Here is a 16,473-nt window from a genome sequence, read left to right as displayed (position 1 = left end):
TGTGACTCTGAAGTCTGCTCTCGGCTTCACCTTTGAAAGTTTACTTTTGGAGGCTATTCAGATGTCCTGGTGTTTTCCTCTGGGGCAATCAGATTCAAACCGATCAATATTTACTCAGTCTGAAAGGGTTGTTGAAAAGCCTGCTAACAACAAACTGCTTAGCTGCTCACCCCTGTTTAATCTCAGGTTCACTGAAAGTTCAAGAAGAGATGAATGCAGTGATGGGTCACTTTAGAATGAGTCCCAGTGGTTTATCTGAGCTCTCTGCTAAAGGCAACAATTATAGTTCCATCCCTCTTTGGGAAAGGGTTAACTTGCCTATTATTCTTTTGCTAAACAGTGTTTACTAGAAACTTAAAACACTTTCCTCTCCCTTCCTGACTTTTTTTGGGGGGGGGTGGAGAGGGACTTTCCAGCTGCCCTTCTCCTGTCTCCTCTAGCTTTCTGCCAAGCCACTAGGTTTCATTTGACTTAAAATAAATTACATGGAATATTTAAAAAACATTCAATTAGCCTGACAGAAGAGATCCGATTTATTTCAGGTGCCACGAACTATGAAATGAAGCTCTTTGGGCCATTAGAGTGTATCTTCTTTGCGAAAGAACAGGGCAAGATTGAACTGAAATCCATTTGCGTTTGAGTAATATCGACAATCAGAGCCCCAATATCCATCTGAGATGGCTGTTTAGACATCAGATGGGGGGAGTGGAGGGGGAAGTGCCTTGTGCAGAAGCAAATACCTCAGGTGGAAAGTCAACTTTAAAATTTTATGCCCTCCGAGCATACGAACTGCTGAGATGAAAGGAAGACCCAAGGAAGCCAGTGGGGAATGGTGGGAGAAGATGCTGGACCCTGAAGCTAATTGCTACAGCTCTTCAGAGGTCAAAGTTCATATAATCACTGCATAAATGCATACTAAATAGGGACTTATTAAGCTTTTCTGATGGCTGAGCACGTCTGTGAAAAAAACGGTCACTGCTGTTTGTGTTTCTTCCTGAAGAATAATCATCCTTGCAGTAGAAGCTCTAGGAGTCTGTGTCTTTAATTTACTATTTTGAATGACAGGCAAACTTCTGTTTTAAAATTTTGAAAACGGTGCGTGAACAGCATCTTTCTTAATATGGGTTGGGACTGTAAAATACCTCTTGGAAATGCTATGGCTTTTTCAACACACACAAGAACATCATGCCCCTATCAGATGAGCTACTCACTAGATGGCTAACTTTGGTGACCCTCTGCTGAAGATAATCTACTTTTTCCTGCATTTCTGAGAACACACGGAAGTTCTGTCTTAGGACTTCTTGTGTTTAGGTGACCAGAATGGATAGAAATCCATCTACCCAAACTCTAATTTTATGAGTCAGAGAGATAAGGCACCCAGAGGTGGACTGATTTGACACAGAGCCCATAATATCAATGCTCTTATTTCCTAAATAAAAACCAGAGTGGCTTAGCACCTGAGGCCAGTGCACTGAATTCTAAATTCCTGATTTTATTTTGTTCCTTCCCATTTACTCAATATGATTAGTTTCAGGCTGGATATTGTTTAAATTTTTCTACTTCTGGTTTACTAGCCACACACTCAGTCAAGTCTTTGATTTTGAGGCCATCAGGATTACTGACTCTTTGAAACAATCTCCCAGTATGGCAGATGGAATGTTTCTGCCATCTTCTTTGAACAACAAAATGTTGGGCTACTTGCTGTTAAAGACATATGTTCTAAAAATATAAAAATAGAGATAGAGCGAGCAGGCAATGTTCAACATATGTGTATTTGTTGTTGTTGTTTCTAAACCTAGACTAGAGAAGAACAAATGAAAGAGGAGTTGTTTGTACCCAAGTTCAACAACCTCCCTTAAACTGTCAAGTGGTATCAGCCAGGAAGGGCTTAGAGATGCAAGGAACATTCCAGGGGGTGTCTTAACCCTGAATCTTTTTTTTTTTTTTTTTTTGGTGCTTGTTTGTTTCTGTTTGTTTTGTGGCACAGCATATCCTCCTGAATTGTTCTGGTCCAAATTTCTTTTCTCCACCACTTACTCATTTACCTAAAACTCACACACACACACACACACACACACACACACACACACACACACACGCACGCAAGGCACCTCAAGCCCAAACAATTAACATACAGTTTCCTTACAACACAACCTGCCTCGTTTTCCTTCCTCACTGGGGTTCTACTGATCTCAGCAGAACCTGCTGCCCAAAGGGACATCTACGACTGTCAGTGTTTGAAGAGCTTAACTGGAATCCCTAGCGTTTTAGAGCCTTATTTTTAATAACACCAATCATCAAATATAGCTGACCTTCGGGCCGCAGAACTGAAAACCAAGTAATAATCAACGCTGCTCCGTAGACACTAGCCTATGACCCCACCACCCGCAATCCCAAACCCCAATTACATCATGCAAAACAGTCTGGAAAGACTGCATTTTGAGCTTATTGTAAATAAGTGAAAAGCCCAATGTTTCTTTCTCAACATCTCCAGACACATCTAAAATATGTCTCCATTTTTTAAACATCCCATTACATTTTTCTTGTTAAAAATGTGTTTGTAAAACGTCTAGTCACAGGGCTAATCTATAGAAATCAGATTGTTTTACGTTTTCCTTTTAGGTTTGGGTGGTTACTGGGTTAGTTAAAAAAGAAAGAAAGAAAGAAAAAAAAAGCACCAAGCAACTGCTTGCAACAGAAAATAAAGGAAAAATTATTGAATGACTTTTTTTTTAAATCGGGCGACTTTTGAGCCGCGCTGGACACTTCACAAATTACGACCTGCTACCTTTTAACAGAAAAATCGCCATAGACTCATACGAAGGCAGAAAGCAATGATTTGAGATGGTAGGGGACACCCCTCCCCCCAATATCAGTAATGTTCTTGGACGGGAATTTTCCATTCTGAGGAGCAAATGGGCTCCTTGCTTCAGGGCGCGCAGGGGGCAGCTGCCCCAGCCTCGGCGAGAGCACGGCGGGGGCGGAGACCCGGCCGGTGCCACTGCTTTGAGGGACGGGGTTCGGGGGGTGCCGTCCGGTCTCCGCGGGCCCGCGGGGGTGGAGGGCAGCCCAGACGTCGCGGCTATAACGACTTGCCCCCTCGGCTTCCCCGCCTTCCGGAGCGAACGCCGCGCTTCCTTTCACGTCCTCGCGGGACCCACGCGGAACAGGAGGCAGCAGCCGGGCAGCCGAGCAGCGCCCGCGGGGTTGACCGTGAACGCCGCCGGAGTCAGGGCGCGTCTCCCGCCGCGTCTGAGAGCCCCGCCGGGTCTCAAGGGACCACCTCGCCTCCCGTCTCCTCCTTCTTTCCCAGCCGGCACCTCTTGCGTCTGGCTGCTCCGGGGATGGAGTCGCAGGGCCTGAGAGATTCGGCCTAAAATGCCGCAGGCGGCCGCCTGACTCCTCCCGGTGAGGGCCTAGGCCTTCCGTCCAGCTCGCGAACCACGCCCCGCCCCACGGGGTCCTGGACAGAACATTCACCTCCAGGAGAAGAAACCCAGGTCGGAAACCTAGCCCCCTAGTTCACTTTTCTGATTTGAAAGCGGAGGGAGACTTTACTCCCTGCCTGCCCCCTCCTCTCAGATATTTTCAACATACGTTTAATTGAGTAATATGTTCATTTCCTTTCTAGTTCGACTAAGATGCTTTGAGGGTAGAGGTGAGGGTTGCAGGTGTGGTGAGTTTCTAAACAGTGAATGTTCCTAGAGAGACGAGTACTTCTCTGCTCAGGGAAACAGCCTTGCTTCTCAAATGTCCTCTCCTTATTCAGTTGTAGAGTCAAACTCTGCCTTGCCTCAAGTCGCACTTCTTTCTAGAAAGTTTCCTGTACTACTTTCCACTCTATCAGCTGAGCCCCGCAGAGCTCCACCTTTTGCGCCGGAAGCTTTGTTATAGAACAAGTAACGGGAGTTGTGTGTGAGTTTTGACTCCCCCTAAGAGATCTTAAGCTTCTTGAGGGCAGGGCTCTTGACGTTTAATAATGAGGAGACAGTCCCTGAGGAAAGTGCTCTGGACTGGAATTCAGGACCCCTGTGTTTAGTCTTTTCTCTTTCACAGGAGAAGCTTAGGTAGTTAGGATACTTAACCTTTCTATACTTTGAGATTCTTAAATTATAAAATAAGGCAAATGTTCTTGTTGACTTTTAAGTTACCCTCTAAAATTTATGTGATTTTTCAGAATCTTGAAAGTCTGGTGTTTATTCAGGATTACTCTGAGCCAAGGCCTATGTCAAATACTTTACTTACATTAACTCATTTAATATGCACCAAGAAGAAAGTGTTTTTATTCTTTTGATTTTCAGATAAGGAAACGGAGAGGCGTAAGATGTTAAGTAACTTGTCCACTGAATCCAGAGTCCAAATTCTTATGCATTTTGTTGTAGTGTTTCTCCACGGTGCCAACCACATAAGTCCTCTACAAAGAGTTATCAGGCTATTGGTGTTTGATACAGGTACTATCACGCTGGTAAAGAATTAGAGAGCTGGGGAAGCTGACTGTTTAATATCAGATGTATGTGCAAACTATGGCTGTACCTTCTCGGGAAAATTAGCAAATGGCAAGTATTTGAATGAAAACAAAGCTAAAGAGAGAGGTCAAAATTAACAGTAAAGTCAATGAGAGGATTAACTTAATACTGACGTTTTTTCATGTCTGACACTAATTGGTTAAGGAAATAATTTTCAGGGAGAAGAAAGATACTGTTTATATTTACAAATGATGTCTGTGGCATGCCTAACATGTGCAGAAAATTGGAAGTATTCAATGTAAAATATAAATGTGTTGTCTCTATGAAAGCTAACATCCATATGGTTGGAAACATTTGAATGCATGAAGTCCCACCCCCCAGCTTTCATTTGGTTATTTGATATACTGAAAATCAGTCACAATTTGCATTTAAAGAATAAAGGAAAAGAATAATTCATCCTCACCCAAAGGGGCCAGTCCTCATAGTTTACCACTTTACACTTCTTGACTGAGAATAACAAGAACAACCAGAACTTCGAGGAATGTATCATGAGGCCTAAAGAGAGCCAGTCTTCAGAAGTCAGTTATTCTCAGAACTCAGTCTGCACAAAGTCAGATTGAATTGTATGTAGAAACACATACATTTGCTTCTTCCCTTTTCTAATTTTCATAAGTGAACAAGGACTTGGCATAATTACAAACATTACAATATTACTGATATTATTCAGTTTTGAATCACAGAATCTAAGACAAGAAGAGACATTAGAAGTCATCTAATTTGGTTTCTCTACTTTACAGGTGAAGAACCTAAGGTCCAGAAAGGTACTAGCAGCAATAGTGGTAAGAAAAAAAATATTTTCTTATATCTTTAATAGGTACTTAAGTGGATATTAGAACTGGCAGGCAAAAGTTAATCTCAAGCTAGATATATTAATAACATTAATGATTAATTACTATATTAAGTATAGTAATTAACAGTAATTAATTTCAGTAATAATTAAATACTGAAGATCTAAAAGTTATTAAGAATAAGCAGGTTTGAATAACTAGATATATGCCCAGAGGGTTTCTTCCTTCCTACTTACCTCCAAGAATCTTACAGAAAAGGTGACTGCTCACATCCATCCTATGCCACAGGATATTAAGCAGGGTAAAAAGGAACTGGCTGATCCATTTTATTTCTTCCATTTCAGAATTTTTTAAAATGTGATTTGACAGATGAAACAGAGACAAAATCAAGAAAAAAGCCAGGGTTCTTAATTGCCCTGCCCAAGCTGCTCAGATGGCGTGTTAATTCCCTGGTTGTTCCCTGATTCAGACACCATGGAAGTTGAGGGCATTCTGGTTCCTATGAACCACAAGGACTTCACTTGCAATTCATTATCTTACATCCAATACACTCCTTCTATGAGAGAGATCCAGACTTTAGCAAGTTGTGACAACTTATTCTTTGTATGTTAATATTTATTATTAACTTTCTTGGTACCAGATGCTGAGCTAAGAGTTTTATGTGTATCATATCTCAGTTAGTCTTCATAACAGCCTTATGGGTATTTACTAGTCCCATTTACAGATGGAGAAACTGAAGTTTAGAGAAGTTCTCTAAGTTGCTCTCCATTCCATAGTGAGTGATCAGTAAAGTTGAAATTGACAGCCCATGTATTTAATTCTCACATACTGAAGCCTCATATCTTAAGAATATGAAAGTAAAATGTAATTAAGACTAACCTTAAATTATACTCCAATAAAGATGTTTAAAAAAAAAAAAAAGACTAACCTTAAATTTAATTTCAGATTTAAAATGTTTATATTTTAGAAGCCTAGTGTTAAGTTGTTATAAACCTATATGTACACTATGAATGATCTTAGTTCTGTTGAAAAATATATTAAAAATATATAATTATGAACATGCATACAAAAAAGTTAATTTTTCTATTTGGGGTTTTATTGCTGACAGAATTGAAGCTCTCAGAATAACAATTATTTGCTTGCAATACTCATAGCCTAGTAAAGAAATAGCATGGTTCTATAATATCATACAGATAAAATTATTAATTAAAAAAATTACCAATTACCATCACATTCCCCCAAATATAGCTTTTTTCTAGAGTCCAGTCTTTGGCCCTGTGCATACTTTTACTTAAAGGCAATTATTGTGTACCACAATTTTGAATTCCACATTTTTTCACTTATGTTATATCATAAATATTATCTGTGTTTATGTGGTATAGTTTTTATTTGATGATTAGTTATAACAGTGGAAGTATCATTACTTATTACATAAGATATTTTTCTTTCTTTTCTTTCCTCCCTCTCCCCTATTTCTTTTAGTGGGATTGGCCAACATCAGAACCTTTTATGTTTAGAGAATTTCTCACTGTGAGCCAGAAAAGGCCATACCCTTGCTTTCTCGGTAGCCTCATCTGTTTCCAGCACAGCCATGTGAAGGTGCTGTAGATAAACATCCAGCAGCAGTTAGCTCTAGTGGTTTGGCAACATCAGGGTTTGGGGTAAGGGTAGTTGTCTCCTTACCAGACTGGCTGTGTGGTGACATATTGACTCTGGCTGCTGGGCTTAACATTTCTCAAGCTTGATTTCCAGTCTTCCTAGCAATTTTCTGACCTATCCATTTGTTTAATCCTTTTCCAATGAAATAACCAACCGTTAGTTTCTGTTGCTTACAACTAAGAATCCAGATAATGTACCATATTATAAACCAAATAGTGGTGCTCTGAATTTTTTTTAGGGCTTGTGGGCTATGGCCTGGAATTGTGGGAGGGAAGTTGGACCAGATGGCTTAGAAAGTATCTATGTAAGATGGCCAAATGGCAGCTTCTTCAAATTCCGTTTTCTCTCCTTCCCCAGCTTTGGGCTCTTTTAATACGCACCCTTTTCACTTTGTTAAACCTAAACAAGTATGTTACAAGAGCCAAAGATGGCCCTTTTCTTTGTCCACCAAGAAAACACAAATTTATCTAACTGAGTTGTAGAACAGAACTTATTTCCTATTTTATTTTACAGCTTTCCTATCTTATCATCTCGAGTAGTTATTCTTCTGAGTCTGAGCCTATGTGTACAAGGGTAGCTGACACTTCCTGGTAGCTCACATTATACTAGGCACTCTGCTAAGCACTTTCCATGGGTTGCCACCTTAAAATCCTCTCCACAACACTATGAGGTGTAGGTACTATTAAAATCCTTATTTTAAAGAAGGTGAAACTAGAAGAGAGGTCACCCAGCTAGAAAATGGCGATGCTCACTTTTAAACTTAGCCGTCTGGCTCCTGAGCATTCATTCTTAATAGCATTGTATATACACTCTCTACCCTAACTTGCTTGACTCATCCCATTTTTCTTTTTCTTACTTTTCATCTTTCTCATCTCCTAGCTTTTTCTTTCCTATTTGAGAATGACATGAAGGCATCCCATCCAGTCCCTAATTGAACATCAATAATTGTGGGAGGTGAGTGGTTCTGTACCTATCACTTGCGGGTGCCCTTGAGAATACCTCTAGTTTTGCTCTCCTGGCTCTAGGAATTCCTTCTAACTTCACCTCTTCCTGACCTCCACTAATTCCATCCCTTCCCCCACTAGGAACTTCTGCTCTCTCGTCATCTGGTTTCTTTCTTGCTGTCTTCTATTTGAATCCTGTCTCATGACTCTGCTCCTTCATTAATTAAAATATTTATTCAGAGGTGATGCAAAATTTTACAGAGAGAAGATACCATCCCCTTTCAAGGAGTTTACAAATCGTAATGAAGTATATAACCTGATTTATGTTAGAGAACATTTTTTAATTAATATTTTTATTAGAATTTAGTTAAACATTTAAACTTCTAGGATTTTATTATAAAAGTTGTATAGAGTAATTACAGGTGACATTCCTTTCTCCCCAAAACGTATAACTTGAGAGTAAGCCTTTAGTTCTGGTTGGGGCTGTGATCAACATGTGATCTGGGTCAAATGCTAAGGTTTTAAGATGACCTTTGCTGGAGAAGACATGATGGTGGGGAAATGTTAACGTAATCTTCATGCCCCCGTTTGACTGCGAAAGCCAAGGGAATGGAAAGAGAAGAGTGTCAGAATTGTAGAAACTTGGGGCTTTTCAGGTGTTTGTGAGTAAGAAAGGATGAAAATGGAGGGTGAGACAGTTGGAAATGACCCTGGGGAAATTGTATGCTTAGGAAAAAGGGGATTTAATTTTGGGAAAATTCTGTAGATGGAATCTAGGGATGCTACCAAGTTAGATAGAGTTCTTAATGGTTTCAAGGTGATCCAGACCTGGAATATGTGAGTGACTAGAGGAAGTTTTTTTAAAAAAACTTCTGGCTTAAAAAAAGAAAATAAAGTTAGGAACAACTCTAAAAGCAGATAATTCACCATGGTTTAGTGTAACTATGCGATTATACATATATGTGTTTATATCTCTCGTTAGAAGAGCCTTTCCTTCTAATGCTACACTACTCACGTTGTTCACCTGGCTTCTTGAGTTCCGTCCAAAGAGCCAAGCTCTTTCTTGTCTGAGGGACTTGCAACCTGGAATCACTCCCCCCTCCCCATTTTCTTCTAAGATCTTGAGGCTTTAGCTAAACGATGCTTCTGCAGAGAGGCCTTACCTGAGCACCCTCTGTTTCCTTTACATACTATCAGAGTTTGCAGGTGTAGTTTTATATATATATATTTTGTCTCCTCTTCTAGACCATAAACAACCTATGCCCAGAGGGCTTTTCTGTCCATTCAGTACTTTATGTTTCCTCAGCATACAGTTCCTGTCACATAGTAAATGCTCAATGGACATTGAATGATTGTTTATATTAATTGGGGTCCAGCTAAGCTACTGTTACAAAGAAATCTAAAAATACAGTGGCTTAAATATGGCTGACTTTAATTCTCTTGCATGTAAAATTTCAGAGAAATATAAGAGCCCAGACTGCTGGGCTGCCTTAGCTCCGTGAGGTCATTCATAAGGTGGGTATCTTCCATTGTGCTCTTCCAACATTCCTTAGGTCTTGTCTGTACGGTTGAAGCTGTGTCACCTCCCCATTCCCATTTCAGTTTTTAGGAAGAGTGATAGAGGGAAAGTGGAAAGCAAGCAATTTCCTACGAAGGAAGTGACTTGTAAGTGGCACACAATTTCCACTCACATTTTATTGTGATGAACTTAGTCACATGGCCACACCTAGCTGCAAAGGATACTAGGAAATGCAAAGGATACTAGACAATGGGTATTTGGGGAATAACTAATCATTTACTTCATTGTTGGATAAATGTTTGTTGAAAGAATGAATATTCATTCTTACATTATCAGAGGTTGAAATAAAATAGGGGTTTAGTAGCTGTGTTTTAGAATCCCAGAAAAATATTTATGATACAAAATGCTAGATATAGACTAAGATAACATCAAATATGTTTCATGACACAACCTATTCACCTGCAAATTTTGGGACAAGGGGGGTTAAAGGTCTAAGAAATTTGCTAAGGCCAAGAAATAGAGCGAAGGGGGCATGGGTGGCTCTGGGTATTGTGGATACATACCTGGCCTTGTTAGAATTGGGAGATGAATTCCTGTCTTCAGCAAGCTCCCAGAAATAAGCTTTTAGCTGCTACAGTTAGGTAAGCCTTTCCTAGTCAGAAGGGAGCTATTTTGAAGTAAGGACATTACTTGATTACCAGCCTTTTCTCTTTGTTAACCTAAATTTGACACTAACAAAGACTTGGAAATTCTACGGCTGAAAACAGAGCAAAACCAAATAGTAACTATTTTAAAGGATATGGATAAAATTTATGTTCCGATGATGTGTCCTGATAGAGAAATCACATCTTTACAAGTGTGGCTTGAGCATGGAGCTCTGTGACAGCGCTTGCACCTGTCCTTCCCTTTGAGTGGCTCCGGGCATCTTGGCTTATCATCAACTGGCCTGGTCATGTGACTACAGATGAACTGAAGGGCCCCAGCTGCTGCCACAGCCCAAGTTATCTTTTTTGTGGCTGCAGAAGACACTGGGTTTGGTGTTAGCTCCTCCTGCCTTAAATGCTCTTTGCACAAAAAAGGTAACCATTTCCTTCCCATCTCCCCAATACATTTGGCCAAAAGATTTAGGGAACCCATTTTGCCCCTTTCTCTGCCTTTCGGCCTGCCAGACTCCTTCCAGCTGAGCTCATAGGTCTGTCTTCTGTGAAACCTGTCCCAGGGAAAGCGAATCGTCCTCCTTCAGCATTTCATTTGTTAGAGCACTTCTTATTTTTGGACTTTAAATTCTTTTAACCAGGCTGTTACTCTTCTTTGTAAAGTACTCCAAGATAGAGACCATATCTTATTAATCATTCTCTCTGCCTTGTACAATCCCTAGCACATGGTAGACACTTGATAAACGTTTGCTGAATGCATGAATGGGTGAATGAGTGAGTGGGTGAGGGAAAAATTCTTTGGGTTCTTTCTATAGCCTCTCAGCTATTCTAATGCGGTTCATGACTCCCCAAGGCTGGGTACACAAAGTGTGATCTCAAGTTCTTCCATGTTTCCAAAGTATTTTCTTACTTGCTTACTAAAGTTAAATTGAAATTCAAAATTCTTTAATGGAGAATCGACCTTTCAGTATACAATGAGGTGTAAAATGGTTTACAGGTAAATGCTGCTTGAATGAATATATTGACTAAAGCTTATTGACACTAAAGTGTAACCAATCAGTCAGTCAAAAAGTGTAAATAACTGATACTAGGGCCTTTTCTGTTTTGACAGGGGGGTGGAAGTTAGAGAGAAGTTGGTGCTTGGGCCTTAGAGTGGCAGGAGAGGATGGGAGGTCAAAGGGTCATCTAGGTAGAAACAGAGCACAGAAAGGGGAAGTAGGGGCCACTGATTTAACACTTCCTTAATGTCTCAGTTTTAGAGAGAAGCATGGCAGGACCACTCATGTTCGTGCTTTCGTCAGGACAGTGTTGGGAACTGTATGGCGCGTGAACACTACTTTATAGGATTTGTTAAGATCTGGCTGTCTGTGCATGTGTGCACTTTAAAAAGTTGACTTTGTTGCAGAGGAATTACATTTTCAGAGGAGTTAATTAAGGGTTGTATAACCTAGATTATACCCTAAAATAACTCTCCCAGTAGTAGAATAGTCTGTGTACTTTGCGTGACTAAGTGGTGTTGGAGATGGCCCTGGACTGGTAGATGATATGTCAAGATTTGATTTTGAGTTGGAGCTCCCTAAATGGGGACCGCCATAATTTACATTTTGTGGAAAATTGCTGTTATCAAAGGATCTCTGATACCTCAGATTATTCAAGTAGAGCCTGCTTAAATAGCTCAAGGCACTTTGCAAGTTTCTGGCTGGTTCTCTCAGTACCTTTGGAAGTGGAGACCAAATATGTACCATCAGAGGCCCAGTGCTGCACGATTAGCTGAAAATTTGCGGCTTATGCAGTGCCAAATGGTCAGTTTGGCTTTCCTTTCTTTTCTTTTCAATCTCCCTTGAACTGGAATTGAACTCGAGTATTGGTTTGAGAGCCAGATGTCCTAGGTTTTAGTTTCTGACTCCACACTGAGTAGCTGTGTGGCACGTCACAGATCGCTTCTCCTCTCTGGGGTGAGGGAGCCTATATGAACCTCAGGGCTCATTCCAGACATGATACTTTCTATGTTTCTACTAGTTGCAACAACTAGAGTGTTTGACATAGCAAACCAGTAGCAGAGTTTGGACTGGAACACATGTCTTAGAACCCATTTAAGCTCTACTTTAAAAAATCTTAATTTCACAATTTTTATTGAAGTATAAAATATGCTTAGTATAGTAAGTGTATAAATTGCACTAATCTTAAGTGTACAGATTGTTAAATATTTTTAAAGTAGGTATTGAATTGTAATTTAGTTATGTTAAAAAATAATTAAAGAAGACAATTTAGGTGATACAAATAAACTTATTTAGCACTTCAAGAAGTGAACAGTCTCCTTTTGGAGAACTGCAAAATGGAGCAAGAACCTTTAACAGGATAAAGAATTAAGAACAGGGAAGAGACAAATAGAAAATATCTGATTGGCTGGGGCCACAGAGTCAAACCTTGTTTGAGGTGAGAGTTGGCTTGGCATTTGGGGATTGGCTGCCCGGGTACACTGAGTTTCTGGTCTAGCGGAGCAATCACAGGGACACAAAAGTTATCTAAGTTTTGGTTTGCTGACATGGCATCCCAGGTGGGAGTGGATCCATCTTGGGTCTAGAAAGTTATCTGAGCAGCTATAAGATGATTCAGCCTTTTAAAATGTTCGATGAGGTTTGATAACTATATTCTGTCATGTAGCACCACCATGGTCAGGATATAGGCCATTTCCATCATCCCCCAAAGTTCTCTTGTGTCCCTTTGCAAGTCAGTCACCTCCTTCCACCCTAAATTCCTGGAAACCACTGATCTGTTTTCTATCCCTATAGTTTTACCCTTTCCAGAATGTCATATAAGTGAAATCATACCACCATACAAAAGTAGACTTTTCTGTCTGACTTTTTTCTATAATCCTTTTAAGATTTATCACATACGTGTATAATTGCCACCTAGATCAAGATATAGTACTTTCCCAGCACCCCAAAAGGTTCTGTTCTGTGCTTTTCCAGTCAATACCCTCCCCTCACTATTCTGACGTCTACCAATGTATTAGTCTTGTATTTCATGTAAATGGAATTATACAGTAGGTACTGTAATGGCTTTTTTGCTTAATGTAATACCTGTAAGATTCATTCATGTTATAACTAGTAATAATAGTTTTTATTTAAAAAAATCACTGTGTAGTATTCTACTGTATGAATATACCACATTTCATTTATCCATCCTACTGTGATGGCTTTTGGGATGTTTCTGATATTTGGTTATTCTGAGTAAAGTTGAACATTCTAGTTGCTGTCTCTTGGTGAGAATGTGCACTCATATCTCTTGGATATATTCTTAAGAGTAGAATTGCTGGCTCATAGGCTAGGCATATGTTTAGTTTTAATGCATGCTGCCAAATACTTTTCTAAAGTACTTGTACCAATTTATACTCTCATCATCAATGTATGAGAGTTCCAATTACTCCACATCCTTGCCAATGCTTGGAATTGCCAGTTATATTTTAGCCTTTATGGAGAGTTGTAGAGTATAGTACCACTACTTTTTTCTTTTTTAATTGTGGTAAAATACATATAACATAAAATTTACTATCTTAACAATTTTTAAGTATAAAGCTCAGCGGTTTTAGTACATTCATAACGTTGTGCTACCATCACCACCATGCATCTCTAGAAGTCTTCGTCTTATAAAACTGAAACTCTATACCCACTAAACAATAACTCTCCTTCCTCTCTTCTCTCCAGCTCATGGAAGCCACCATTCTCCTTTCTGTCTCTATGATTTTGACTGCCCTCAAATAAGTGAGATCATACAGTATTTGTCTTTTTATGATTGGTTTATTTTACTTGGCATAATGTCCTCAAATTTCATCCATGTTGTAGCATATTGCAGAATTACCTTCTTTTTTAAGGCTAAGTAGTATTCATCGTATGTGTGTATCATATTTTTCTCATTCATTCATTCATCTTTTCATGTGCTTATTGGTGATTTATATATCTTCTTTGGGGAAATGTCTGTTAAGTCCTTTGCTCACTTTTGAATTGGGTTGTCTTTTTCATTGTTGAGTTTTAGGAGTTCTCTATAGTCTGGATATGAGTAACCACTACTTATAAATAGAGTGAAATTGCATGTGCAACACCAGTAGTGTAATTCAGAAGTGTGGAGAATCTGGAGTGATCAGTAATAAGGCAACCAGCAAGGGTAAGCAGTGGTGGAGACACCATTTGTTGCCAAGAAGACCTGAGGGTTTTTTTATTTATCATTCCTGTATCACTAAGAAGTAGTGGTGGTGGTGGTCAGCCTTCCCTCCCTGATTCAATCATACCTCCTCACCTTTAATATTTATTTAATCCCATTTTCCCTGGAAGAAAGTATCTGGGGGATTGGTTGATGAGGATCCCCCTCCTTAAGCCTTATCAAAGAAATAGGTGAGTTTATTCCTCCTTCATTTGAGATGGCCTTTAGAAGCCTGTATCAAACCTCCACTGAAATCAGGGTAGTAATTATTCAAGAATGGCAAGGGAAATGCAGAGAATCCACAAATGGAGTATGGGTCCATATGCATGTTTGGAGCAAAAATATGCTTTATATTTTCAAAGACAGTAGTTTCCAGGAAACATAGTGAAGCTAAAGGGTCCACTTAGGATTCAGCTGTTATTCTTGATGTTGCTAGCACAGGTAGGTTTGAGCTGGTGGGCTGGGGGTAGGCTTTGCAATGTGGTTGTTCATCTAGTAACATGCCTATGAAAGTACAACCAAAACTGCCTGATGTTTTGTGCTCTAAACCTAATGTAACCTGTATAATGGAGTTTTTATGTGTACCTAAGAATCACTATGCATTTTAGAGTGTTTCTGGCTACTCTACAAATACATGAATCAGATTAAGGAATAGTCTGTCAAACTTGAATTAAATATACATTCCCATAATGGTGATTATCTTTTTTTTTTCTTGGCTTGACATTATTATAGCAAGCTAAAATAATAGGAGATAAGTAGCTATTATCAATGAACCATTAAAAGCAAGAGAAAGCCAAAGTTATCATTGCTCTCTCCCTGTCTCTTACTTTATAAAAACTAATGTAGTGAATTGGCATGGAGTTGCCTACTTTAATAATAAATCTGTTGTGTCAGGGCAGTGACCTGATGTTTTCTTTCACATATAATTTATAGTCTATTGATTTAATTCTCTGAATATCTCACTCTATTGGTATAACATAAAACCATTTCTTAATTGAAAGACAAAGGAAGCTTGGGATGAAACCAAATGGCAGAATATTTTTATTGAAGATTTCTACTTGATCAATAGCCAAATACATATGAGCTTATTTTCAATGACAGTTTCAAGTTTAAAAGACCAAGAAAAGAGATGCTTTGATTCATCATCTATTTGGGTAATGGATTTATAGATTTATTTAGAAATTTAGGTTTTCTCCATGGGACAGGGAGGGAGGTTTATGGAGACTTTTTTTTTTTAAATTTTATTTATTTATTTTTGGCTGCGTTGGGTCTTTGTTGCTGCGTGCGGGCTTTCTCTAGTTGCGGTGAGCGGGGGCTACTCTTCATCGCGGTGCGCGGGCTTCTCATTGCGGTGGCTTCTCTTGTTGCGGAGCACGGGCACTAGGCGCGCGGGCTCAGTAGTTGTGGCTCATGGGCTCTAGAGCATAGGCTCCGTAGTTGTGGCACACAGGTGGCTTAGTTGCTCCGCGGCATGTGGGATCTTCCCGAACCAGGGCTTGAACCCGTGTCGCCTGCATTGGCAGGCGGATTCTAAACCACTGCGCCACCAGGGAAGCCCTTATGGAGACATTTTAAGCAAACACTAACTTCTTTTTTCAGTGAGTCATAAACTAGAATGTGGAAAACGAACTCAAGTAGCAGACAGTTTAATGTGGCCAAATAAAACATTGCTATTGTGCTGCTAAAGCTCTTCCGTCAACTTGTGGAAGAGAAAGCCAGCACTTTATGCTCTTTCAGCCAGGATCTCTGGCACCTTTCCACTTGGCTACACGTGCCAGGATGCCAGGCACCACACTGCCACTCTCTCACTTGAATAGAGCTGCTGACTTCCTCTTACTGCCAGTTTTAAATTACCAGCGACGACTATTACCATAGCCCTGTCATATCTCCTGTCCATCTGCACACAACTTGAGCTTAGTACCCAGCTCCTGAGATTGTTTTTCACTTGTTTCAGGCAAAAGCATAATGAATATCTTAAATTTTGCTGAGAAAAAGCCGAGAAATAGCAAATGTGATAGAAATTAAACACAGGATTCATTTAGCAGAAAACTTTATTTTTGTCCACTCGCCTACTTATTTATTTGTTTATTTTTCTTTGAATGTCACAGATCTTACCCAGAGAAGCTAAAAAAAATGATCATGCATCATTGTCACGTCACAAACATTACTCAGTTTGGAAGG

The 16,473-nt window shown here is 39.7% G+C and overlaps 1 protein-coding gene across 6 annotated transcripts in view; it reads left to right on the top strand.

Annotated features, from left to right (window-relative positions):
• The first annotated feature begins 2,895 nt into the window (after positions 1-2,895).
• Positions 2,896-16,473, top strand: part of LOC307191643 (uncharacterized protein) — a 143,294-nt gene continuing 129,716 nt past the window's right edge. For all 6 annotated transcript variants that reach the window (XM_079931798.1, XM_079931799.1, XM_079931797.1 and 3 more), the window contains exons 1-2: positions 2,896-3,500; positions 5,264-5,305. In XM_079931798.1, coding sequence (XP_079787924.1) covers positions 2,916-3,377 — 462 coding nt within the window. In that variant the 5' untranslated portion in view covers positions 2,896-2,915 and the 3' untranslated portion in view covers positions 3,378-3,500; positions 5,264-5,305. The remainder of the gene's footprint in view (positions 3,501-5,263; positions 5,306-16,473) is intronic.

Source organism: Stenella coeruleoalba (assembly GCF_951394435.1).
Source record: "Stenella coeruleoalba genome assembly, chromosome: 9".
In the NCBI taxonomy this organism is placed as follows: Eukaryota; Metazoa; Chordata; class Mammalia; order Artiodactyla; family Delphinidae; genus Stenella; species Stenella coeruleoalba.
The sequence above is the reverse complement of the archived record's forward strand: the minus strand, read 5'-3'. Positions and strand labels throughout refer to the sequence as shown.